We start from the raw sequence: 24,751 nt of genomic DNA on the forward strand, positions 1-24,751 counted from the left end.
GAAAGGGCAGCAGGGTATGCCAGGAGAGAGGCCTTAGCTGTTGCAATCATATTCCCTTTCCTTCCAAATTGGAAGTGGTGTCAGGCTGCAGGTCTGAAAGAAGGAGTGACTAGTGTCGTGGGCTAGTTCCCTCCATTTCCCACACAGGAGCGGACAAGCTTCCCAGGGTTGGCACTGGTCAAGCCCCGGGATGGCTGCAAGGAAGTGTACCCTCGGAGACATGGCCACGCTCACCTTCAACAACACCACACACATTGGCATACACGTCCAATATCTTCTTCCTTCGGCTTTGGATCTAGAAAACAAAACGTGTTCGGAGGTTAATCTCAGAAAGGGAGAATGGCAGCAGACATTGAAATGTTTTAGTGCAGGACTGTCAACTACAGGTTTTAGCCTGATAGCTCAAGGATGCTTCAGGAGGTCCCCCAGAGGGAGCGCAGCCCAGTACACTAGGGGAAAGTGGTTCCTTCATGTGAACATCTGTGGTGCACACTAGAACTGCTCCTTGGACTCAGTTGGACACCCAAGGCCACATCTGGCATCAAAGTGTTTAGAAGGATGGTGGTAGAGTCCTCAGTTGACTAGCAAACCATCCAAGCATGCAACAGCTAGCAGATCCATGGGGCTTTCTCCTCCCAGGGCCAGACAGCTTTCTGCAGGGACAGGTGCTGAGTGGCCTTGGGTGAAAAGTCCCATGCCAGCAGCACTCACAGCTCTTGTAACAAAGCCCACTACAAATGGTGGTGCATCCCTGCCCCCATTTTTTTTTTTGCCAGTCCTGGGGCTTGAACTTAAGGTCTTAGTACTGTCTCTGAGCTTCTTTTGCTCAAGGCTAGCACTTTATCATTTGAGCCACAGCACCACTTCTGGCTTTTTCTGTTTATGTGGTACTGAGGAATCAAACCCAGGGCTTCATGCATGCTACGCAAGCACTCTACCACTAAGCTACATTCCCAGCCCATGGTGGTCCTTTTTATTTTCATTTTGGGTCTGAAACTAGGACTCAGACTTGGTATTGATACTTTTGTTCATTGGCTAGCTCTCTACCAATGGTGCCATGCCTCCAACTCCTAAGCGTTAGCCCTTTTTAGAGACATCATAGAACTCAAAGCATCCCAGAGCACTATGTCCCAGCAGAACCAGGGTTGTCTCAGGATCCCAACTGGGCATTTTTGTTTTCCATTATATTGCTGCCCCATGGTTTAGCTGGCCTGTAGGGATGGCCCAGGCTGAGGAAGGAGAGTGAACATACACCAGAGCCTTATGCCTACATCTGGGGTCATAGAGACTCCAGGGTGGCCTGCTTTGGACAACTGTACGTGTGATCTTATTTCTGTATAAATGATGCATACAGAAATGTGTGTGTGTGTGTGTGTGTGTGTGTGTGTGTGTGTGTGTGTATACATACATAAAATCATTTGTTTGGGGACTGGTCTCAGAACTGTGAGTATACTGAAATCTGCAGATGTTTCAGTCCCTTGTATAAAATGCATATTTTCCACTATACAAGTCATCTCCAGATTACTTTTTTTTTGTTGGTTGTGGGGCTTGAACTCTGGGTCTGGGCACTGTCCCTGAGCTCTTCAGCTCAAGGCTAGTGCTCTACCACTTGAGCCACAGCACCATTTCCAGTTTTCTGGTGGTTTATTGGAGGTAAGAGTCTTATGGACTTTCTTCCCCAGGCTGGCTTTGAATCATAACCCTCAGTTCTCAGGCCTCCTGAGTAGGAGGATTACAGGCGTGAGCCACCAGCGCCCGGCTCCAGATTACTTCTAATCCTAATATAATGTAAATGCTCTGTGATTATTATACTTCATTGATTGGAAATAATGACAAGAAGAAAAGTATATATTTAGTAGATTCAATTTTTTTTGTTATTATTTTCTCTCCATGGTTGGTTGAATCCCTGGATTTGAAACCTACATATATGTTTGTACTTGGAAAGTTGGTTGGATATCAACCAATGTGTTTCTAAAGGTTTCTTCTTTTATTATTTTATTGAATTTCAAGTATTTTTAACTTCTTCCATTTTGCTTATGAGATTTCCAGTTCTTCTATAAAGTAATACAACAAAAGAGTCTTTTTTTTTCTGTCTGTTGACCTGTCACCATGTCCCATGTCCTAGCAGGGACTCATGGGAGAAATTCCCTGTTTTACAGGAGCTCATTCAACACAGGGGTCTTGTCTGGGGCTGGGAATCACTGCACTGGTACACTGTGGGCCTTAGTACATTGCCATGTGTGTAAGAGCCTCACCCCAGCCGATTTGTTGCTGGTGACAGACTTCTCCCTGGCCAGGTGCACGAGTGACAGCAGACACAGCTCTGGAGACCCCTGTTTATCAGGGGCTGGCTCCTCATCGCTGTCCACACTGCGGCTCAGTAGCTGCTCATTCTCAGAGGAGGCATCGTTCTCGCTGCAGAAACACAAGGTACACCTGTTAGTGGCAGCACTGACAACCTCTCTGCGGGGGGAGGGGGGGGATGGTGGGGGGTGATCTTGCCACCCAAGCACAGACAATGGAGGGCGGTGGCTTGTCAAGTTTCTTGTGCACCTTGAAGGCTCTCGGTGGGAGGACTTGAATTAAAAAGGGCATATCCCTGCTCCCTGCTCTTTTCCAAACCTGCAGCTCTAGTATGGGAGTGACTGGGGTGACTGCAGGTTTGGGGTTCACCAGGTACACGGGAATTTGGAAAAGTTAGGGCCACCACTGAGAACAGCATGGGTGAATCTCTTCACAGTGTCTGGCGCTTCGTGGATGTGCAGAATGGAATGTTCTAGATTCCTGTATTTAGTCCCAGAAAGTGAGCCAATCTTGTGTCTTCATGTTAAGCCAAGATGATATGGGTGGATCTGTGCAGGTTTCACTAAAATGATGGAAAATGAACTAAGCAGAGCCTTGGGCCTGGGGAGCGCCTTCTCAGCCAGTGGGGTGGCAGGGCTGGCTGTGGCTCCGGAGGGTGGGCAGGGTCACACACAGCCTGGGTGTCTATCCACTGCTCCCGGCCCAGGTCACACAGGACCGGTGCTAGCTGGCCCCAACACCTGTGGCTTGGAGCCTAACCTCTTACACCATTCCAAATATACAAAAAACAACATTCTTTTTGATAAGCATTCTGCTTACTTCCTGTGGTTTGGCTAAAGACCTTAAAAGAAAGGATTATATTTGCCAGTAACCACGTTACAGCCATGAAGATCTTATGCAAACGCAGCAGGATAATACAAAGAACATAAAGTCACACTGAAGTCCCCAGCAGAGCACCTCCTCACTGGGCTGCAGGGCCTCACATTGAGTCTTCTAGCCCATCCCTGGGCTCATCTACCACAGGCCAGGGAGGCAGCATGTGGTCCCCACATACCATCCTGTGGCCCCCACATCTGTGTCCCTAAGACCGGACAGCTATGGATGGAAACAAAAGCTCAGCACAGTGGTGCACACCCGAAATCCTAGCTACTCATCTGAGGATCATGGTTCCCAGGCAGCCCAGGAAGGATGGCCTGTGAGACTTTTATCTCCAATTAATCACCAAAAAGCCAGAAATGGAAGGTGGCTTCCTAGGACTGACAAAACAGAAAGAAAGGAAGAGAGAGAGAGAAAAAAGAGAGACAGAAAGAGAGAGGGGAGGAAGGAAGGACGGCAAGAAGGAAGGAAGGAAGGAAGGAAGGAAAGAAAGAAAAAGAGAGAGAGAAAGGAGGGGGGAGAGAGGGAAGGGAGGAAGGAAGGAAGGAAGGAAGGAAGGAAGGAAAGAAAGAAAGGAAGACAGATAGACAGACAGAAAGAGAAAGAGAAAGAAAGAAAGAAAGAAAGAAAAAGAAAGAAAGAAAGAAAGAAAGAAAGAAAGAAAGAAAGAAAAAGAAAGGCAGGCAGGCAGACAGGAAGGAAGGGAGGGAGGGAGGGAGGGAAGGAATGAGCTCAAGTCTTTGTTGCCTTTAAAGCCTCAATGTCAGTTTTAATTTTTAATTAACATTTATATACAAAGTTGGTATTAATCTTTTCCAAGCACAGTCCTGCAATTTTCCACTATTCTTAGGTGAAACTTAAGCCATGAGGTACATTCCTGCCCTTTAGCTACTCCAATTTTTCTAGTTTTATAATTTAAAAATGCTGGAAAAAGAGAGCTGAGACAGAATTGGATTATACTGACTGATGGCTACAGAAACAGGTTTTTGTTGTTGGTGTGTGTGTGTGTGTGTGTGTGTGTGTGTGTGTGTGTGTGTGTGTGTGTGTGTGTGTGTGTGTGGCTGGTACTCAGGCTTGAACTATGGGTCTAGGTGCTATCCCTTTGTTTTTGCTGCTCAAGACTGGTGTTCTACCACTTAAGCCATACCTCCACTTCTGGCTTTTTGCTGGTTAACTGAAGATAAGAACCTCAAAGACTTTACTGCTTGGGCTGGCTTCAAACCATGATCTTCAGATCTCAGGCTCCTGAGTAGCTGGGACTACAGGCATGAGCCGTGGCAGCTAGCTGGAATAACAGTTTTGTGTCCATCTCCAGCAAGTCTCTTTGGGAGTCAACTCCACAAGTGCACCTTGAGTCTAGCATTATCCCGGTGGCAGCAGCTCAGCACTGGCACCATGCTCCTGGCACATGGCTCACGGGGCTCAGACCACAAATCTCCTGGGCTGAAAATGGCCAATCAGAATTGAGGCACTTACAGAAACCAACTCCTCCCCAAGAAACAGACTAGCTTAACACACAATATCTGCTTCTCTTGCCTAGTGATGTTGGGATTTCTGTTTGCCTCCTGTTCTGATGTGGGCAGTGTTGAGAGATGCTAGAACTTTCCAAATGAGAATGCACTGGTCTTTGCTCTCAATGCGAAAACACTGTAGAGACACTTAGATTCATTATTGCTAAGGAGGGAAGGTCTGCAAGAGTCCATGCACCATGAAGACAGAATTCCAGGTTGGGATTAGAAGAGGTTGAATGCCCTGATCTTCCATAGTTGGCTCAGCAATGTGCTCAAAGTGTCTGCCCACTGCAAAAGGAGGTGCTGGATAGACTGAGTCCCTTTCCCAGGCAGCCTGGTAGGGAGGGCTCTCACTGTGACTTGCTGGGACTGAGGTCTTGGCATTGATTTTTGGGACTTAAACAGCATCTAGTCCAAATAACCATTCAATGTAGAGAATGAGAATTTACTTCCTCCCTCACTTTTAAGGTAGGGGCTGATTCCACAGCTTCATGTATGGTAAATATGGTGAAACTTCATAGATGAAACCTCTTCCTCCGGAGACTTACTACACTAAGATTAAATGGATCATATGAAGTTGGATTCAGATGCCAGCTCACACAATGGCTCAGTGACAACTTCCAAACCCTGGAAGCAGGGATGGTGTCAGCATGTGCTACTCTTAGTCTGCAGCAGAAGAACGGGCACACCTGGCAGGTAACAAGTCCTGAGTATCATTAGCTGTCATCACCATCATTATCGCACAATAGCAGTGCCAGTACTGGCTCTTGATGGTGCCTTTAGCATTGCTGGCAACTGGGGGAACCTAAGTCAGGGTTTCATTTATGTCCTTGGCTTCATAGATGCCTCTCACAGCATGGAGAAAGGATCCAAAAGCAAAGGTCAAAGGAAGTTGGGAGGCCTTAGAGGGAGGGCTTGACTGGGAGCAGCAGGTAGGTATTATACCTGCCCCTCATATAGCAGCCCAAGCTTACCTAGATTGTACCCCTCTGTCAGGGAGTGCCAGCCAGGCATCAGCAACTCTGAACACTTACTGTCATGGTACCACGAGGCTAAAGGTTAAAGGTTGCTTCACCTAAGTGTGAGACCCTGCCTGGCTCTCCATACCTCTTAGTGGTCTTGGCTGGTGTTGCTGTCAGCTTCTCAAATTCATCCTTCTCGGAGAAAATCACCACACTGTCTGTAGGGAGACAGGAAGTGGGGAAGGGAAGAGTTAACAGTGGCAAAGCTTTGAGCTTGGCCTCCTCTTGCCTGATTACCACAGTTCTGCCCAAGAACCAGCACATGATGGTGCACTGTCTCTCATGAGAGGAGAAATGGACATGAGCCATAGGGCTGTATGTGGGATAAGTATGCAGACCTGGAGCTTCCTTCTTCTCTTCGTCCTTGCCCACTGGGACCTCCACACTCTTCCCTGGAGGGCTGGTACAGCAGGCTGGTTAGAGAGAAAGGAGAGAGGGAGTGAGCAGCTAGGATCTCCCATTGGTAAACAATGGGAGATAAAGGGTAAGGTATAGAGCTGTCACCTGGGGCAGAAGGCTTTGTCTTCATGATGTAGAACATGATGATGAGGACAATGGCGATGGCCATGATGAAGATGGTAGACATGGCAATGATTAGGGCGGTGGCCAGGTGTCCTTGGCCGGAGAGCTCTGCTGACATCAGAGGAAAGTGACATGAATGCCCCTGTAGGTCTCTCCTTTGGGCCCATGACCCCTGAGAGAATGGCCTCACCATGGGGACACGCTCAGAGGGCCTTGCTCAAGAGTCCAGCTCTCAGAGCATGCTTTGGCCGCTAGGTCAGGACTACCTATCAGCCCCTCTCCCTGCTCACTAGCAGGAAGCCCAGCATGTGGGTTCTCCTGGTTACTCCTGGCTGCTGGTTTCTTGGACTGGGAGCCCAAGATGAGGATGGGGAAAGAGAAGTCTCATGAACAGAGTGCTGTGAGGAAGCACAGCTCAAGAATTGGACATTTCCAGGGCTGGGAAGGTGGCTCAGTGGTAGAGCGCTTGCCTTGCATGCATGAGGCCCTGGGTTCGATTACTCAGCACCACATACGCAGAAAATGCCAGAAGTGGCACTGTGGCTCAAGTGGTAGAGCACTAGCCTTGAGCTGAAGAGCTGAAGGACAGCGCCCAGGCCCAGAGTTCAGGCCCCACATCAGACAAAAAAATAAATTAATTAATTAAATTAAAAAAAAAAGAATGGACATTTCCAAGCAAAAGTCCACAGGACACAAAAGTCCACCACTTAGGTCAGATTTCTGGTCTGGCTCTCTTTATGCCATGTGCAATTTCAACCTCTGTGATAATAAGAATCCCAGGATGAAGACCTGTAGTGCCCTTACTCATCCATCCAGGAGATTTCCTCAGTCCCCAGATTCATGCTTTGAAGTTTTCTCAAATTCTCTAAAATAGGCAACTAGAACTCTGGCTCTTAGGAAGCAGGATGCAGGTGACCCCTTCCCACCCACAGAGGCGGGTGACAAATAGGTTAGGTCATGTGAGGAAGATGCCAGAACTGAAAAGTCAGCTCAGCCCTCCACAGTCTCAACAACAAATGGCATTAGAAACAGAGGCAAGGGAAGGGGTGTGAGAGCCTGTGGGGGCAGCGGAGCACAGTCATGCCCATCGCTCAGGGGTCAGGGGAAGTGAAATGTAGTCCTTAAAATGAGCATCAAGGGGGGCTGGCAGGGTGGCTCAGTGTGTAGAGCGCTTGCCTTGCATGCCTGAGGCCCTGGGTTCGATTCCTCAGCACCACATAAGCAAAAAGAAAAAAGCTGGGCTGGGAAGGTGGCTCAGTGGTAGAGCACTTGCCTTGCATGCTCGAGGCCCTGGGTTCAATTCCTCAGCACCACATAAGCAAAAAGAAAAAAGCCGGTTAGTGGCGCTGTGGCTCAGGTGGTAGAGCGCTAGCCTTGAGCTGAAGAGCTGAGGGACAGTGCCCAGGCCCAGAGTTCAGGCCCCATGACCGGACCCAAAAAAAAAAAAAAGAAAAGAAAAGAAAAGAAAAAAGCTGGAAGTAGCGCTGTGGCTCAAGAGGTAGAGCGCTAGCCTTGAGCTGAAGAGCTGAGGGACAATGTCCAGGCCCAGAGTTCAGGCCCCACAACCAGACCCCCCCTTCCCCCCCCCAAAAAGAGCATAAGGCTGGGTACGGTGGCTCATGTTTGTAATTCTAGCTATGCAGGAGGTTAAGATCTGAGAATTGTGATTCGAAGCCAGCCTGGACAGGAAAGTCTGTGAGACTCCAATTAACTACCAAGAAGCCAGAATTGGAGCTATGACTCAAGTAGGAAGAGTGCTAGCCTGGAATGAAAAAGCTAAGGGACAGTGCATAGGCCCTGAGTTCAATCCCCAGTACCAATACCAAAAGAAAAGAAAAGAAAAGAGTATTAATGTATGATGTGAAGGTGCATAGGTTTACATGAAAGCCAACAATCTCATTGCCCCTGACTTCTGGCTGAATTAAGGTACAGGAAGTATCCGTCCTCATCCTGCTCCAGGCGCTTTGAGCATACCACAGGCTGCCCTGCCAAGTGCCTTTATTTCTAGCATCTTCTAATGGGTCCAGGATACCCATGGAGCATCAATTTCAATTCTTGCAGAGATAATTACTGACTTCCAATAACTGGGGCTCCAACTGTGATTCAATCACATTAGGGAAGTATCTGCAGGTGGGGAAGAGCATGCTGGCACCATCATGACTAATAGGCTTTCCCTCTTCCTTTTAACCTTTGCCGAGCCTCTGGAATCCAGAATCACACCTAGATGTCCTCCTTACCTTTATGGGCATGCTGGAAAGGGGACAGGGTGCTGCCCCCAGAGGTGCTGGGGGAGTTGGCAGAGGCCCCTGAGGTGGCTCCCATGCCTGCAAGGAAAACACAATCACCATAAGTGATCTGGGGAAATACTACCTTCAAGGGTTGCACAATAAGACACAGTAATGAGGAGGATTTATCTGGAATTCTGTCTTGTGACTGGCTGTGGGGAGTAGGAGTGGGGAGGAAATATTTGTATTTCTTAGCACATTGAATTATCCCTAACTGCTTCTATTCTGACCTCTTGGGATTCTTGGTCTCTAAATAAAAAAATACATGTGACACCCCTGCTAAGAGGAAATAGTGAATGCTGGTGGTTTGCAGGCTCACCTACTTCGTTTTCCTGGGGAAAGCGTACGATCTATCAGGATGAGAGTGGCTGTCTGGGAAGGTATTATTAGTGCTTGATTAATTTTTTCAATTACAAATAACAGTGTTCTTAATACTTTTTCTAGCTCTAAAAGTAATATATAGTCATTATTAAAATCTGGGGAAAAATAAAGAACATAAGAAAGAAATGAAAAAAAATCACCTGAGCCTCATTGTCTGACATTAGTTTAGGTATAATTTCCCTCTAGAATTTTTACTAAGGCCTTTCTGTTTTCACGCATGTGCACACACACACGCGCACACGTGTGTGTGTGTGTGTGTGTGTGTGTGTGTGTATGTGTGTGTGTGCATGCTAGGGATCAACCCCAGAGTGTTGGATATTATTATTTTTTCTCCTCCTCCTCCTGCTTTTCTTTCTTCTTCTTCTCTTCTCCTTCTTCTTCTTCATTTTTAGTGGTCTTAAGGTCTGACCTCAAGACCCCATGCTTGCTAAGCAGGTGCTCTACCACTTGTGCTATGCCATCAGTCCCTTTTTGTGTTGGTTAGATTTGAGATAGGGTCTCACTTTATACTTAAGCCTGGGCTGTGATCTTCCTATTGGCACTCTGCTTTGTCACTGGGGGTAACAGGTTCATGGCACTGTGTGAAGCCATTATGCTTTTCCCATGGTTGGGATGATAAGTGCATGCCACCATACAAGCCATTGGTGGAGATGGAGTCTTATGAACTGTTATGCCTAAACTGCCCTTGCACCAAGATCCTCTAATCTCCGTCTCCAAAGTCACTAGGATTATTGGCCTGAGCCTATGATCTGAGTGTAGTGGCACTCAGCCCAGTTTTCCATTCCTTTTTCTTTGTCTCTACCAGTTCTGGAGAGGTTTGTGAAGTGGATTTGTACTTTGTGAGTCCAGAAAGGACAGCCTGCCTGTCTGTAGTCAGTACCCTGGGCCCTTTTGGTCTAGCTCAGTCCTGCCAAGAGGAATGACATGAGGTTATACATAGATCAGGTCATACTGCTTCAAGACTTCCATGAAAACAAACTTTCCTAGGAGGGCCATTTTCTTTCAAAGAAAGTTTCGGAAGAAGCATGGGCCTGCTGTATGCACGGTACTGGGACAGCCCAGAAGCAGGGGCTAGCGCAAGCTGGGAGTGGGTTGCAGAGAGTTATCCCCAAGCATCCACACACAGTGGAGAGAGGGCTCTGACCCTACTCAGTCCTCACACCTTGTTAGACAAATAGAGAGGTTGGAAATAAAATAGGGTGGAGATGTGAGAGAAAGCCAGCAAGCTGAAGGCAAACTTGAGCTGTAGTCAGTGCTCTGGATGATTAGAGACTGGTCTCTTATGTGGACAGAAATTGAACTATGGGCACCCCTCATCTGAGCCAGGAGAAACGGCACCTGTTCACGGAGGCCAAGGTGTTTCCTTGTCTTTCTCAAGGAAAACTGGAAGTTCTTTTTCTGTTTGCTAACCTCTAAGCTTAAGGTCTGCTTTTTTATTATTTTATTTTATTGTTTTTGTGTGCCAGTACTGGGATTTGAACTCAAGGTCTGGAGACTCTACCACTTGAGCCACAGCTCCACCTCCAGCTTTTGGTGGTTAGAGGTAATTGTCTCATGGAACTATCTCAGGATGGTTTTCAATCCAGATCCTCAGATCTTAGCTTCCTGAGTAGCTAGGATTATAGGTGTGAGCCACCTGCACCTGACTAAGGTCTGCTTTTGAAATTAAGCCTCCATACTTGGCCCAGAACCAGCGTCATGATAGGGAAGGAGCTGGTGGAAGGGGTGCTGCAGCCAGGTGCACCCATCAAATGGGAGAAATTCTGCTCACAGATCCTGCTGAGGCCTTTTGCAGATATTTAGTGTTTAGCTTGTTTAAGGTTGTTAACCCTAGCTGCAGATACGACTGGCTGCAGGTCCTGCCACTTGTATTACACTGGGAAACAACTTACAAGTATCCTCAGGTCAGGGAGAAAGGGAAGCATTGTGGCTCCTGTTCAAGCAGAACCTACTTTCCTTTTCGAAACAGCAACAACAACTTTTGAACAGCAACAAAAACAACATCAAAAGACAAGTTGGGCACCTATGGCACATGCCTGTAATCCTAGCTGAGGCTGTAATTTCAGCCCCTCAGGAGGCTAAGGTCTGAAGATCGAGCTTCAAATCCAGCTTGAGCAGAAGAATCCAAATGTCCTCTTTCCAGTTAACCAGCAAACACACACACACACACACACAGAACATATAGGATATTAAAATAAAGCTAAAATGTCTGCTTAGAAGGTGTTTGAAGGAGCTTAGGATGTGTTGGCAGAGAAAAAAACGCAGCTATGGGCGGTGTGTATGGATGCCAGTTCCCTTGTTTCTTCGTGTCCCTTCCCGCTGGGGCTTGCAGGCTGAAGCAATGACCAGGCTAGGGACAGGGACACAAATATGCCCAGGCCTGTTGTCTACTGAGGAACAATGAAAACACCCTCGCCAGCACAGGCTTACGAAATGCCTCTGCCCCCTGGTAGAGGCCAGCTTGTTGCCAGTGTGCAGGTGCTGTTCGTTAAGGACATCTTCCAGCCCCCCGGGCACTGCCTACCTGGCCAGCCGTACTTCTGCCTGAAGCACTGGACATTGCCCTGAACTGAGTCCCAGCTGGAGTAGACTGAGCTTCTAGATTGCACGGACCAGCCAGGAGGCGGCTGGAGCTCCCTTGTCAAACATACTCCGGCTCCAGGCACATCTGAGCAGAAGGATGGTAGGTGCCACAAGCTTGGGCCAACACTGCTCAGTGTGTCCATGCTGGGACTGGAGCTGGCTGCCCGTATCTACCCCTCAGTTAAACCCCACAGGGAGTGCCCACTGGGTCCTGATGGGCCCCATCCCATCCTTTCCGCTGGTGGCCCTCAGGGCTCCTAGACAGTGTGCTAGGAGGCTGGACTCTCCCCTCAGGGTTGCAGCAGCAGATGTGGAGTCCAATGATTTACACAGAAGGAGCAGAATGGTGTGTGAATTCTAGCCACACACCCTCAGGCCCCGGTAGTGGGCCTCTCCTGGGGTTCGGAGCTAGGCAACAAGGGAATGATGGTGCTCTTTCAGAGAAGGGAGAAAGGTGAAGAGACACAATGCAAATAAATGTACACGTGCACTAGAATGTTCTAGAGTGAGGGCTCTATTGCAGACAGGCAAAAGGGATATGCTAATATATACAAAGAAATGAACACTTTGAAAAAGAGTAGAATCTGCTCTGAGTACAGTCATAATGTAAAATGATCTGCAACTATCTGGTCTGGTTTGTTCCCCAATAACCTGCATCTGCCAAACCAGAAAAGGTGTAAGAAGACTAGATGAGCCACCCCCCCCACCAAAAAAAAAATTGCCCTCCCTGTCCTAGGCTGCCAGGCTAACCTCCAGGGCTATGCATTCTGTCTCAAGTCTCTCACTTCAAGTCACGGCACCATCATTAGGCATATGAGCCCATTTCCAGGGACAACTTGTGAGTGGACTTGGCCCTAAGGGGTAGCACCAAGTATGGTTTGAGGGCAGCCAACGGGTGTTGGCATCTGCGTGGTTGGCAAAATCCTCAGAGCAAATACACACCTGCTCCTCATCAACTGCCCCAGAACGCCTGAAAAACATCGCAGAATTTCAAAAGTGTGCATGTTAATCTTAAGAATTTGTCCAAGAGGATAAGGCAAATCTCAGTCTAGGGAAACAGAGTAGGAAGGGAAAGAGAAGGCTAGACTCTTCTTGCTCTTTCCTGTGTGAATGTCACCAGCTTCCAGCAAACAGATAAAGCATTCATCCCCACATGCAGGGCTGGCAGGTGCCCAGTGCAGGTCCTCCAGGAGAGCGAGCGGCAAGCACACATGCTCTCTTGCACGAGCTTTTGCTCTAGTCTGGTGATCCTTAGCTTAACACTTTCACCATGACCAGTGCCTGGACAGTCACCCCATTCAAAAGCCAAACTCATAACTCCAGGTCACGTGGCTTCATTGGAACAGGCTACTAAATGGTAATGTTTCTCCATGGGGGTTTCCTTGTGTGGTTCACTGTAGATCTCTGCTTTCATGTGTACTCTGGCCCGTGCGTGCGCGCGCACATGCGTGTGTGTGTGTGTGTGTGTGTGTGTGTGTGTGTGTGTGTGTGTTGGTACTGGGATTTGAACTCATGACTCTGGCTTGACTTTTTTACTAAAGCCTGATGCTCTATCATTTGAACCACAGCTCTACTTCCAGATTTTGCTTGTTAATTGGAGATAAGAGATTTTCAGGGCGAGGGGGGTGGTGCCCATTTTTTTTTTTTTTTTTTTGCCTAGGCTGGCTTTGCATCCTGATCCTCAGATCTCAGACTCTTGTCTAGCTAGGATTACAGGCATGAGACACCACGCCCTGCTAGATCCCGGCTTTGAATGAGTAAGTAAAGGTGTTTGACACCAATTGGGGAAAACTGTAGTACAAACAAGGTGCAGACTTCCACTCAGGGTTGAGTACAATGCGCAAGACAGTGGAGGGGATGCACTTGGCTCACTGTGAGCACTTGGCAGCACCGAGGAAAGAGACAGGTGATGCAGGTACTGTGCTTTCTCCTCGGGGCACTCCAGGATTGTGAACACAAGGCTTACTGGGGCTTATGTTCCCATTGAAAGCAATGATAGAATATCAGGGGTCTTTGAGGTTTGGTAAATCCATACAATTTATAAATATGCTAGTGTGTATTAGACTGGCAAGGATTCTCTACAGCAGGTAAAAAGTTTGGATTTTTAAAGACTGATTTGTTTATTGATTTTAGAGCTGTCCTGGGGGGGTGCCCTGTACTTACAGCATTTGCTAAGCAACTCTTGAGGCCGATCCTGGAAAATGGGTTGAGTCATAGGAGCTGCACTAGCTGTTCAAAGTGGGGGCCACCAAGACTTGCTGGAAACACTTTCAGCCAACTCAGACATACAGCATCAGTAAGCCCCTGAATAAGCAAGATGCCCAGAACCTCCTCTTCTTTAACATTACAAAAGCAGATGGATGGACATTGGTGGCTCATGCTTATCATTCTAGCTATTCAGGAGGCTGAGATCTGACGATCGTGGTTTGAAGCCAGCGCAAGCAGGGAAGTCTGTGGGTACATATGGCTCTCCTCCTCACTTCATTGGGCCCCATCCACACCTGCTTACTGTTTAGTGTGACTGCCTTTCTGTTTTTCCCCCCATTGAACTGTATCTTGTCTTTTTTGTTGTTGTTGTTGTTGTTGGTCATGGGGCCTGAACTCTGGGCCTGGGCACTGTTCCTCAGCTCTTCAGCTCAAGGCTAGCGCTCTACCACTTGAGCCACAGCACCACTTCTGGCTTTTTTCTGCTTATGTGATACTGAGGAATTAAACCCAGGGCCTTGTGCATGTAAGGCAAGCACTCTACCACTGAGCCACCTTTGTAACCCTGTATCTTGTCTTTTGTTCTTAGAGTATCTTTAAATTGTTGTACAAAGGAGGTGCCATCTAATAAAACAGTTTATGACTACAGCCTCTTGACTAGTGTCAGCCCTTTTGTAATGCCAGTATTGGGGCTTGAACACAGGCTTGGGCACTGTCCCTTTCTCTTTTACTTAAGGCTGGCAGTCTACCACTTGAGCCACAGGTCCACTTCTATCTTTTTGGTAATTCATTGGAGATAATAGTCTCACAGGCTTTTCTGCCCAGGGTTGGCTTTGAACCACAATCCTTAGATTTCAGCTTCCTGAGTAGCTAGGATTACAGGCATAAGATAAGGGTAATGATCTCTTACAGGTGCTGGGACTAGCTTTTTTCTACACCCACTATAGTAAAAGACCACAGTGCAGGACAAATGGGGTTTTCTGATAGGGCAGAACACTCACATTCCTTGGTGTTGGGGGGCGCCAAGAGGCAGGAGTAGCAGACCATGCCGTAGATGTTCCTGGGTCTGTTTTCCAACATGTAGTAACTATTGGAGGCAAGGAAAGACAAAGTAGAGACAGATGAGTGAGGTGGGCATGGTCAGGCCATGGTTAAAGCCAGGAATCAGAGTATGGTGGGAGTCAAGGCCCAGGGAGTACAACAGCATCGGTGCCCACCGAGTTCTCCTGATGGTGTTCAGCTGGGCCAATTTTTTTTTCCAGTCATGGGGCTTGAACTCTAGGACTGGGCGCTGTCCCTGAACTCTTCAGCTCAAGGCTAGTGCTCTACCACTTGAGCCACAGCACCACTTCTGGCTTTTTGTGTTTATGTGGTGCTGAGGAATCGAACCCGGGGCCTCATGCCTGCAAAACAAGCACTCTACCACCGAGCCACCTTCCTAGTCCCAGCTGGGCAAGTTTTGTAAGAAGTACTTAAAAGCTACTTTTATGGCAAAGCAGAGACTCCTTACTTGGGTCCATGAATTAACTACAGGCAGGCTTCCCAGCCTACACTTTGTATCTGTGTCCTTTGCTCTGAGCCATTATTTCCTGCAGTCACTGGCAGCCATCTTGGAATCCAGAAAGGATGGGATAAGAAGCAAAGACCACTTACTAGGTATCAAAAGCTAAGGGAGAGTGCCCAGGCCCTGAGTTTAAGCCCTAGTAACACACACACGCACACACACACACACACACACACGCATGCACACATGCATGCACGCACACACACACGAACACATATGCACACACACGCATGCATGCACACACGCATGCACGCACACACGCATGCATGCACACGCACACACACACACACACGCACACACATGCAGATGCTGCTGTTTCTAAACCCATCCTATGGCAACATTAGTGACCTTGGGTCCTGCCATCAGCAATCTGCCTGTGAGGCCCAGCCCTTGCAGGACACTCCCTTCCAGAGGCCCAGCCTCCCTCTGGCCCTGTCCTTTTCTCTCAGCCTCTTTCCCTCAGCAGCTGTGGCTTCCACTTTGGCACATGCCATTTTCCATAAACAAACATTTAATGGTGATCATGAGCCATTTATCACATTGTGAGAAGTCGATTCAATGAACTGAGCGGGTGCCAACACTTTTCCTCATTACAATTCAAGGGATGAAAATCTCTCCCTGCGATTGGGCTTTTTCTGATTGGTTTCTAATCTCTTTCTTATTAGCTGTGCTCCATGAAGGTCCTGACGATGGCTGTGGTTAACAGCAGCTCGATGCGGGAGGGCTGGGTGGGGGGAGGCTTTGGATTCCAGCCTTCCTGTGCTTGGACTATTCTCAGTAACATGGTGGCTGTAATTGCCTGCTCTTCCTCAGAGCCTTTTATCCTTAGATCCTTGTGTATCTTGTAAACATTAATTAACCAGTTTCAAAACACCTCTCAGAAACCACAACAGCCAGTCTTACAGTTAAGCCTTCTAGAAATATCTTCTCTCAAACATACTCTTCTGCCCCTTCTGGAAGGTATCTTTTGTCTGTGGAGCAGACATGGGAGCCAATGATGGATCTTCCCACCAGGGGGCGTGTGTCTGCTATTTGGCTCCATGAGCAGACAGTGACTCTCTCCCCCATCCCAGTTTTTGTTTTTGTTTTTGTTTTGCTGCTTGTGGGGCCTGAACTCTGGGCCTGGGCGCTGTCCCTCAGCTCTTCAGCTCAAGGCTAGCGCTCTACCACTTGAGCCACAGTGCCACTTCCGGCTCCCATCCCAGTTTTTTAGCATCTGGGTGCTAAGAGCCCCTGCTCTTTTCACCTCTCTGTCCACCTCCGTGGACATTCTTTCCCTCATCTCATCATCATTAGGCACTGGGTGCCCTTGAAGGAAGAGCTTGTTTACACTAGGTTCTTTGTACCTTGGGCTATATACTAGAAGGAAGATTCTAGGTAGATATTGATGGGTCAAATTAGTGAGTGACACACTGCTTCTCCACAACAGTTCAATATGCCGAGATGGACAGAAGTCCCAAAGAGCTGTTTGTGATCTTTAAAAAGAACAGGACCACAGCCTCCCCGATTCTGTTAGCACCCTTTGTAGGCTCTGTCTTACAGGATATTCCAAAGCTACATCAGTAGATATGGAACACTGGACCCAATGGGGCCCCTTGCCTGCTGAGCACCAAAGAGGCGTGCTGGTCAGTTCTGGGGCAGCTTGTGGTGGCCTTTTCTTGTCACATAGACACGTGCTGCTGCCCATTGACTACTCTTATATGGGAGGGGGCTGGGTAGTCTCTCTCCCTTTTTTTTTTGTGCCAGTCCTGGGGCTTGAACTCAAGGCCTGGGCACTGTCCCTGAGCATTTCCAGACTTTGGTAGTTAATTGGAGATAAAAGTCTCATGGCTTTCTTCCTTGGGCTGGCTCTGACCCTCCATCCCCAGATCTCTGCCTCCTGAGTAGCTAGGATTACAGGTGTGAGCCACCAACATTCAGCAATCTTTCCTTTTTTTGCTTTTTTCCTTTCCCTTTCCCTTTCCCTTTCCCCTTTCCTTTCCTTCCTTTCCTGTCTTTCCTTCCCTTCCCTCCCCTCCCCTTCTCTCCTCTTTTCCTTCCCTTTCCCTTTCCCTTCCCTTCCCTTTCCCTTCCTTTCCTTTCCCCCTATTTTCCTCCCTCCCTCTCTCTTTCCTTCCTTCCTTCCTTTTTTTCTTTCTTTCTTTCTTTCTTTCTTTCTTTCTTTCTTTCTTTCTTTCTTTCTTTCTTTCTTTCTTTCTTTCTTTCTTTCTTTCTTTTCTTCTTTTCCTCCTCCTCCCTTCCTTCCTTCCCTCCCTCCTTCCCTCCCTTCCTTCCTTCCTTCCTTCCTTCCTGTTCTGGGATTTGAATTAGGGCTTTCAACTCTAGCTGGTGCTCTACCACGTAAACAATACCTATAGTTCTGGATTTTTACTGGCTCATTAGAGATAAGAGTATTCTCTGCTCTGCTGGCTTTGAATCTCCATCCTCAGACCTTAATCTCCTTAATAGGTAGGGTTATAGACACCAGCAACTGGTGCACAGTTGTGTTCACGGGGTGTCGCTTTCTAACTTCCACAGGGGCTCTGAATGGCTTTGGCTCCAAGATTCTTCCCTGACCCCACCTGTGTGTTTGGTCTAAGCTGTGCACTGTAGTAGTAAGTAATGTGGTAAGGAAACACAAGGCGGGGAGGGGGGGATAGGAAGGGATGGGAAGGGGAAACAAAGGAGGAGGCAACAATGCTTGATAAGAAATGTACTCATTACCTTGCCCATGTAATTATAACCCTTCTGTATGGTATTTTCACAATAAAAAATTTAAAAAAGAAACAAAATTGAAAGATATATCTCTATCTATCTATCTATCTATCTATCTATCTATCTATCTATCTATCTATCTATCTATCTATCTATCTATCTAGCAGAACACCAAAAACCCAAACCAGGTTGGCTCCAGGAGATGGTCAAGAAGTTGTGCTGACCACCTGGGACGAGGGGCAAATGCCTGCAGATGAGAAGCCACTTTGTTCTCGTACTGCTGCACAGAACATTTAAAAATGTATGCTAGCTTCCATAGTGCTAATTCAGGGCTAGGCAGCGTGGAGAACACTGGCCTGTCTTCTGCCACCTGATTGAGTTTCATCGGTTTTGAAGGGATCTGTGGCTTAGCTAGAGTATCAAGTCCATTTATCTTTTTATAAAGGTCTGACGTCAGACTGCTTTATTCACATTTCAATTTTAACCACAGATGCTCCAGGGTTTACAATGGATCTGTCTCTTTAGTTAAAAATACCATGAAGCTGAAAATGCATTCAGTATATCAACCTTCCTCTAGCCAGCCCCGGGAGATGGCCTCTGGATACCCAGAAAACGCATCTATGTAACATCATAAAATTCTACTTCATAATAAAGTATTGGTTATATCATGTGACTTATCTCAATCAATCTCAGTATAACTGGGTGCTGGTGGCTCACACCTGTGATCCTAACTACTGAGGAGACTGAAATCTGAGGATTGTGGTTCGAAACCAGAGTGAGCAGAAAAAAAATCCATGAAACTGTTAATTTCTACTTAACTACAAAAAGCTGGGAGTGGAGCTGGCTCAAGTGGTAGAGCACCAGCATTGAGTGCACAAGCTAAGGGGGCAGTGGCCTAGGCACACAGGATCCACACAGTACTCATTTTTCTGAGAGCGAATGAGCATGGCTCTTTGGGGACTATCCATTAACTTAGGTTATTATATGTTGAAGTATGGCTTCTTTTTTTGGGGGGGGGGTCCAGTCATGGGGCCAGAACTCTGCATCTGGGCGCTGTCCCTCAGCTCTTCAGCTCAAGGCTAGTGCTCTACCACTTGAGCCACAGCGCCACTTCCGTTTTTTTTCTTTTTGCTTATGTGGTGCTGGGGAATCGAACCCAGGGCCTCAGGCATGCAAGGCAAGCGCTCTACCACTGAGCCACCTTCCCAGCCCCTGAAGTATGGCTTCTATTGTACGAATGTTCCATTTCTACCATCCTAAAATTGACAAATTGTTAAGTTGAAGACTGCTTGTTGTTCTTTCTTTCCTTCTCTCCTCTGTTCTTCCTGGGTTGCTTAAAATGCACAGCTCAGGGCAAGATTTAGTTAAATGGAGCCTCCAGAGTCTTTCCCCAGACAATAGGGGTAGATTTCTTAGGAAGATCTTCCTCTTCTGGGACCCTTGAGCTTGCTAGAAGGTGTCCCTGAGCCATGACATGCCCTACTCTCCTTTGGTGGTAAGAAGAGCTAGTCTCTGGGTCCTTCAGAACCATTGTGAAGCCGCTTGTCTGAAGGGGGTAGCAGGGGCAGAGCTGGCCCGAGGAGCTCCTCAGGGGCCGGTGATGCCAGGGAGGTTTTAAACCCAACTCTGTCCTTCTTCCTTGCCCAAGGTGGTATAGGGTGGGGAGAGGTTATGCTAGTCTGCCCACGCAAACCTTTCCCAACAGGAAAGCCTATTGTTCAGCAAGTGTCTTAGACACATTGGATAGGCGTGAGCAGGGACTGTGAATGAGCTGGTACCTGCCAAACCACAGGAAGGGAGAGTAGAACCATTGAGACTGGAAAGGCAGACTCCAGGTAATGGAAGCAATCTGTATCCGCAGCCTATAACCACAGGGGTTCAGAATGAAAACAACCTTTCATGGAGCTAATAATGCCAGCTCGCCAAAGCACATATAATCCTCTGTGACTCAGCAAGAAATCTGTGAGCAAGTGAGTACTACTCAGGGTCCTGCCCAGTCCAGCTTTGGGTTCATAACAGGAGTGGGCCTCAGCCCCTAAAAAGGGCCGTAGGGACCAGAACTAAGGTGGGACTCTCTATTTTAGTGGCCTGTGGATTGGGAGTGCTTGACTGAAACAGACATGCCACATCACAGAGCCAAATAAGGCACTGGCTGTACTGTTTCTACAATCCCTGGAGGAGGCTTTGGAGCCAGCCTCGCTCTGTCCTGGGTGCTGAAGACAAAGTATCTGTTCCCATGGAAAACTGTTAAGTTGAAGACGGTCTATAATTCTTTCCTTTTTCTCTCCCCTTGTTCTTGTTGGGGAAAGTGAACAGTTCAGGACAAGAGTCTGTTTAAATAGAGTCTTGGGATGGGTCTCAGTGGCTCATGCCTGTCATCTTAGCTACTGAGATCTGAGGATTGAGGTTTGAGGTCAGCTAAGACAGAAATATCGGAGAGACTCTTATCTCCAATTAAACAACAAAGCCACAAATGGAGGTATGGTTCAAGTGCCAGTTTTCAGCAGAAAAAGCAAAGCAAAAGCGAGAGGCCTCAGTACCAGTACATATTTACAAATGAACAAAGAGGGCCTTTAGGGAAGAGAGGTAATCAAGTTGGATAAGGCAGGCTCCCCACTAGTTCCATGAAGGCCATCTGTATCTGCTCACATTTTTTAGAGGCAGGAAGCTAAACACACTTTCTTTAGAGACTTGACACTTTCTGGTAGATTTGGGGACTAAGCAATTTGAAGTGTGTGTGCATGTGCGCGTGTGCACGTGAGTGCAAGTGTGCACATGCGTGTACATGTATGTATATATACACATGGGTACTCCAGTACTAGGTCCTTTTCCTTAGCTTTTTTTGCTCAAGGCTGGAACTCTGCCACTTGGGCCACAGCTGTACTTCTGGCTTTTTGGAGGTTGATTGGAGATAAGAGTCTCATGGACTTTGCCTTGAATAGTGATCCTCAGATCTCAGCCTTCTCCTCCTCCTCCTCCTCCTTCTCCTCCTCCTCCTCCTCTTCTTCCTCCTCCCCTTCCTCCTCCTTCTCCTCCTTCTCTTCCTCTTCTTCCTTCTTCCTGTCCTCTCTCTGTCTTCTTTTTATTTTGGTGCTGGGTCTAGAACTCAGGCCACAGCACTGTGCCTGGAGCTCTACCATTTGAGTCATAGCTTATTTTCCAGCTTTTTGCTGGTTAGGGATAAGAGTCTCACAGACTACTTGTCTAGGCTGGCTTTGAGCCATGATCCTCAGATCTCAGACTCCTGAGTATCTAGGATTACAGGCGTGAGCCACCAACACCTGACTTGTCTCATTTCTAACATCGCAGCCACCCAGTATCATCTCCAGAAGTTTAAGGTCCTATGAACCCCACCTCCCTAACCATAAGGTGAGGGAGCTTTCCCCCCATTTCTGGAGCACTATGTGCCTTACCATACTATTGTGGCTGCTGGTTTCTGTATCTTCTCTTTGGCTCACTAGTACCTACCTGGTCTCTTTTGGATGAAAAGTTTATTTATGAAAATAAATAATGGAGATGTTAAGGTTGCTTGTGAGTATATGGTCAGGTACCCACACTGGGATCCTCTTGAAATAAATGTAGTTTTTTTTTCAGTGTTTATTTTTTTGTCTAGAGCAGCATGAAAAAGTAAGCATACTTTTCTGTGCATAATCCACAAAAGCATTTGCATTTCTCTCATGTATGATGGATTCTGATCAAGAAAAATTAATGAAATCAAGGAATCAGAAGTCAATCAAGATAAAATTCTAGTTTGCAGTTAAGCTATTACAGGATGATTCTAGCTGTCTAAGGTCAAGACCATGCTGAATTCCTGTGGCAAGCTGCACAGAGCAGCCTCCATAAGGGTTTGTGTAGGTGCGGGAACACACTGATTTGACCTATCTATCATGGTCCTTTTGGTGGATCTCCCCACTGAAACTACTTGAGCACAAACCATCTATCTCTATTGCATTTTCCAGGATGATAGTCTAATGTCCTCCCTACTTATAAAAATCTGGCTTTGTGTGTTTATTTGTAGGTTTCTAGTCTTGGGGTGGGGTGGGGGCTTGAACTCAGGGTCTGTGCGCTGTCCTTTAGCTTCTTTTGCTCAAGGTTAGCGCTTTACTACTTGAGCCATAGCACCACTTCCAGATTAATTAACTGGAGAAGAGAGTCTCACTGACTTTCTTGCTCTGGCTGGCTTCGAATCGCGACACGCAGATCTCAAGCCTCCTGAGTAGCTAGGATGAAAGGTGTGAGCCACTAGTGCCAGGTTGAGTTTATTATTCTTATTTTCCTTCTGCTCTTAGTTCTGTTCAGTGATCAAGGGAGACAGCATATGTACAAGTGCTGCACTGGTGGCCCATCTACCACCACTATCATCTCCCTTATCTCCTCTGTTACTACATCTACCACCCGCTCAGCATCACCCTGTCTCTCTTCCCACCATCACCAGCTATTACCTTCACCAACTTCCTCATTACTGTCACCACCCCTACTACTTCCATCATGATGTGTATTACCATCATCACTACCTAGATCACCTTCACCAGCACCGGCAACCCCTCCACATGCTTTTCATGTGCAGCCTTAGCAGTGCATTATGTTTTGTAGCCACTAGAGGGAGGCAGTAGCAACAGCTATTGCTTAATATTCACTGGGTGTCAGGCTCTTTTTTTTCTGGTCACAGGCAGAATTTGCTAATACTCCCTATCTGGGAAAAGGAAGATATTATTTTTACGGCCTTTCAGGCCAACTGCATCATTTATTTTGGAAGACTTTTGATATATAACTGTGGTAGAATCATAGTCATTGTATGACTCATTTTTATTAGTAGCTTTTACTCTCATTTCCCAGAATATTAATAATACTAGAAATAAGACTTTTCTATATAGAATCTTCGTTTTTACCTCCCCAAATTGTCTCGCCTATATTGTTTCATTGTAAGTATTCAGCCGATTTTGTTTCAGTTGGGCAGTTAGAAGATACTGCAAGGATGATGATTTCTGTGCACGTAAGAGGCATAGACACAGTTTGTGGGTCGCCTGCCAGTGATGGCCTTGCCATCCCTGGATGTGGCTTCAATAGTTGGGGACAAGGGTCAGGCATGCACTGCCCCAGACCTTTGGTCTCATTGAAGGGGTTCTCACTGGGCAGGGGGCTTCCCAGCACAGCTGGTACTTACCCAGGGAGACACGGGCCACACTCAGCATCATTCTCCATGTCCCCTGGTGTCAGCACGGTGGCCCGGAAGAAGCCCTCACAATCTTTGTGGCGCCTGCATATCTGGTAGCCTCCTTTGGAAAACTTCTCTGCTGGGCAGGGCACGCAGCTATAATCTTCATCTTTGGTGCCATAGCCGCAGGACTGCCAGGGAGCAGTAGATAAGAAGACATGGTGAGCATGATGGGTCAGTCTAGTTGGATGCTGGCTTTCTCCGGAAGCTACTCTTGCCAGGCCTTAGCTTCCTGCCTCATCTTCATTGCAAATCCCTCACTTTGCCAGCTCTAGCCAAATTCTCTCCTCTCCCTGTAAGCTTGTCTTAGGCTTGCCTGATGTCTTCTGAGGTCCCTAAGTCCACTGACTTCTGGAACTTCCCATCAGTGGAACAGCTCTGGGCACCTGAGTTTTCTCAGTGCTATGCAAGACTGAAACTTGGAAGTATTGAGCTTGAATAAATTAAGCATCCACATTTAACTTTCCTCTCTGCACAGGAAGGGAGATGTCATCCTCAAATTGATAGATAATTCTGTTACTGGAGACCACTTCAGGCATGTTTCCACTTTAGACAACCAGACACTCATTTAATCAAGGTAGAACAAGAAATTAATCTTCCTTTAAAAAAACTGATAACTTGCCAGGTGCTGGTAACTTACATCTGTGATCCTAGCTATTCAAGAGGCTGAGATCTGAAGATAGCAGTTTGGAACTAGCCGGAGCAGAAAAGTCCATGAGATTCATATCTCCCATTAACCCATTAAGCAGCAAAAGCCACAAGAAGTGTGACTCAAGTGGTAGAAGAGCAGCCTTAAGCAAAAAAAATAAATAAATAAAGCCAAACAAGAATATGAAGCCCTGAGTTTAATCCTCAGAGTCAGCATACACACAGAAAAGAATTCACAACTCCTGAGGAATCTGCCAACAAGTGGTCAGCCAGTAAGAGCCCTGGGCATATCACAGTTCAGCCCCAGAAGCCAGCAACCACAGGGAGACACTTGGTGACCATTGGTAAAATACAATGGTACTGCAGGCAGCCAGTTGTGCCCAGGATGGTCCTTACCATATAGGGCTCCTCCCCGGGCCCACAGGGGGGGCACTGGTGGCACATTCCGGTGGTTTGGTTGTGGTATTCATTCTCACCACAATTGGAGTCTTCTGCCCTGGCTGAGCACATCAGAGATACCTGCCACAGAAACATTGTTGGGTCTCAGTGCCTCCTCCAGACACACATACTTGCTTGAAGCAGTGCCCAAGAGGCCTGAGGTCTATCTGGGAATGCAGGCCCCTGTGGTGCCAGCCTTATCCTGGAGGGTGTGGCCCAGTGAGTCCTCCATTGGTGCTGCAACCCCAGGGACTTGTAGGCCATTGGCTGGTCAAGGTCATAGCCACGTCTCATCAGAACCATTTCCTCCTTACTGTGCTGTCTAACCCCTGTCCACCTTGTCCCTGCCTTCCCTCTACCCCATCAAGGTTGTCTCAAGTTTCCTTCACCCATGCAGTCCTCCTTTGATTCTCTCTACTGAAGCTGGCCTTTCAGTCATATAGCATCCCCACCAAGACTGCTAAAAGGAACCCTGCATATTTCTTCACTGTGGACTCATCCCA

At 47.4% G+C, this 24,751-nt stretch overlaps 1 protein-coding gene across 1 annotated transcript in view; it reads right to left on the reverse strand.

The window, feature by feature from the left end:
* The window catches only part of Edar (ectodysplasin A receptor), a 28,923-nt gene that overhangs the window by 3,796 nt on the left and 376 nt on the right, over positions 1 to 24,751 (reverse strand). The window contains exons 2-10 of the mRNA XM_069988439.1: positions 24,207 to 24,329; positions 23,112 to 23,293; positions 14,691 to 14,776; positions 8,473 to 8,559; positions 6,218 to 6,343; positions 6,052 to 6,126; positions 5,799 to 5,871; positions 2,256 to 2,415; positions 235 to 295 (exon numbers count right to left, since the gene is read on the reverse strand). Coding sequence (XP_069844540.1) covers positions 235 to 295; positions 2,256 to 2,415; positions 5,799 to 5,871; positions 6,052 to 6,126; positions 6,218 to 6,343; positions 8,473 to 8,559; positions 14,691 to 14,776; positions 23,112 to 23,293; positions 24,207 to 24,329 — 973 coding nt within the window. The remainder of the gene's footprint in view (positions 1 to 234; positions 296 to 2,255; positions 2,416 to 5,798; positions 5,872 to 6,051; positions 6,127 to 6,217; positions 6,344 to 8,472; positions 8,560 to 14,690; positions 14,777 to 23,111; positions 23,294 to 24,206; positions 24,330 to 24,751) is intronic.

This window comes from Dipodomys merriami, unplaced genomic scaffold (assembly GCF_024711535.1).
Source record: "Dipodomys merriami isolate MVZ:Mamm:240054 unplaced genomic scaffold, mDipMer1.0.p SCAF_36, whole genome shotgun sequence".
In the NCBI taxonomy this organism is placed as follows: Eukaryota; Metazoa; Chordata; class Mammalia; order Rodentia; family Heteromyidae; genus Dipodomys; species Dipodomys merriami.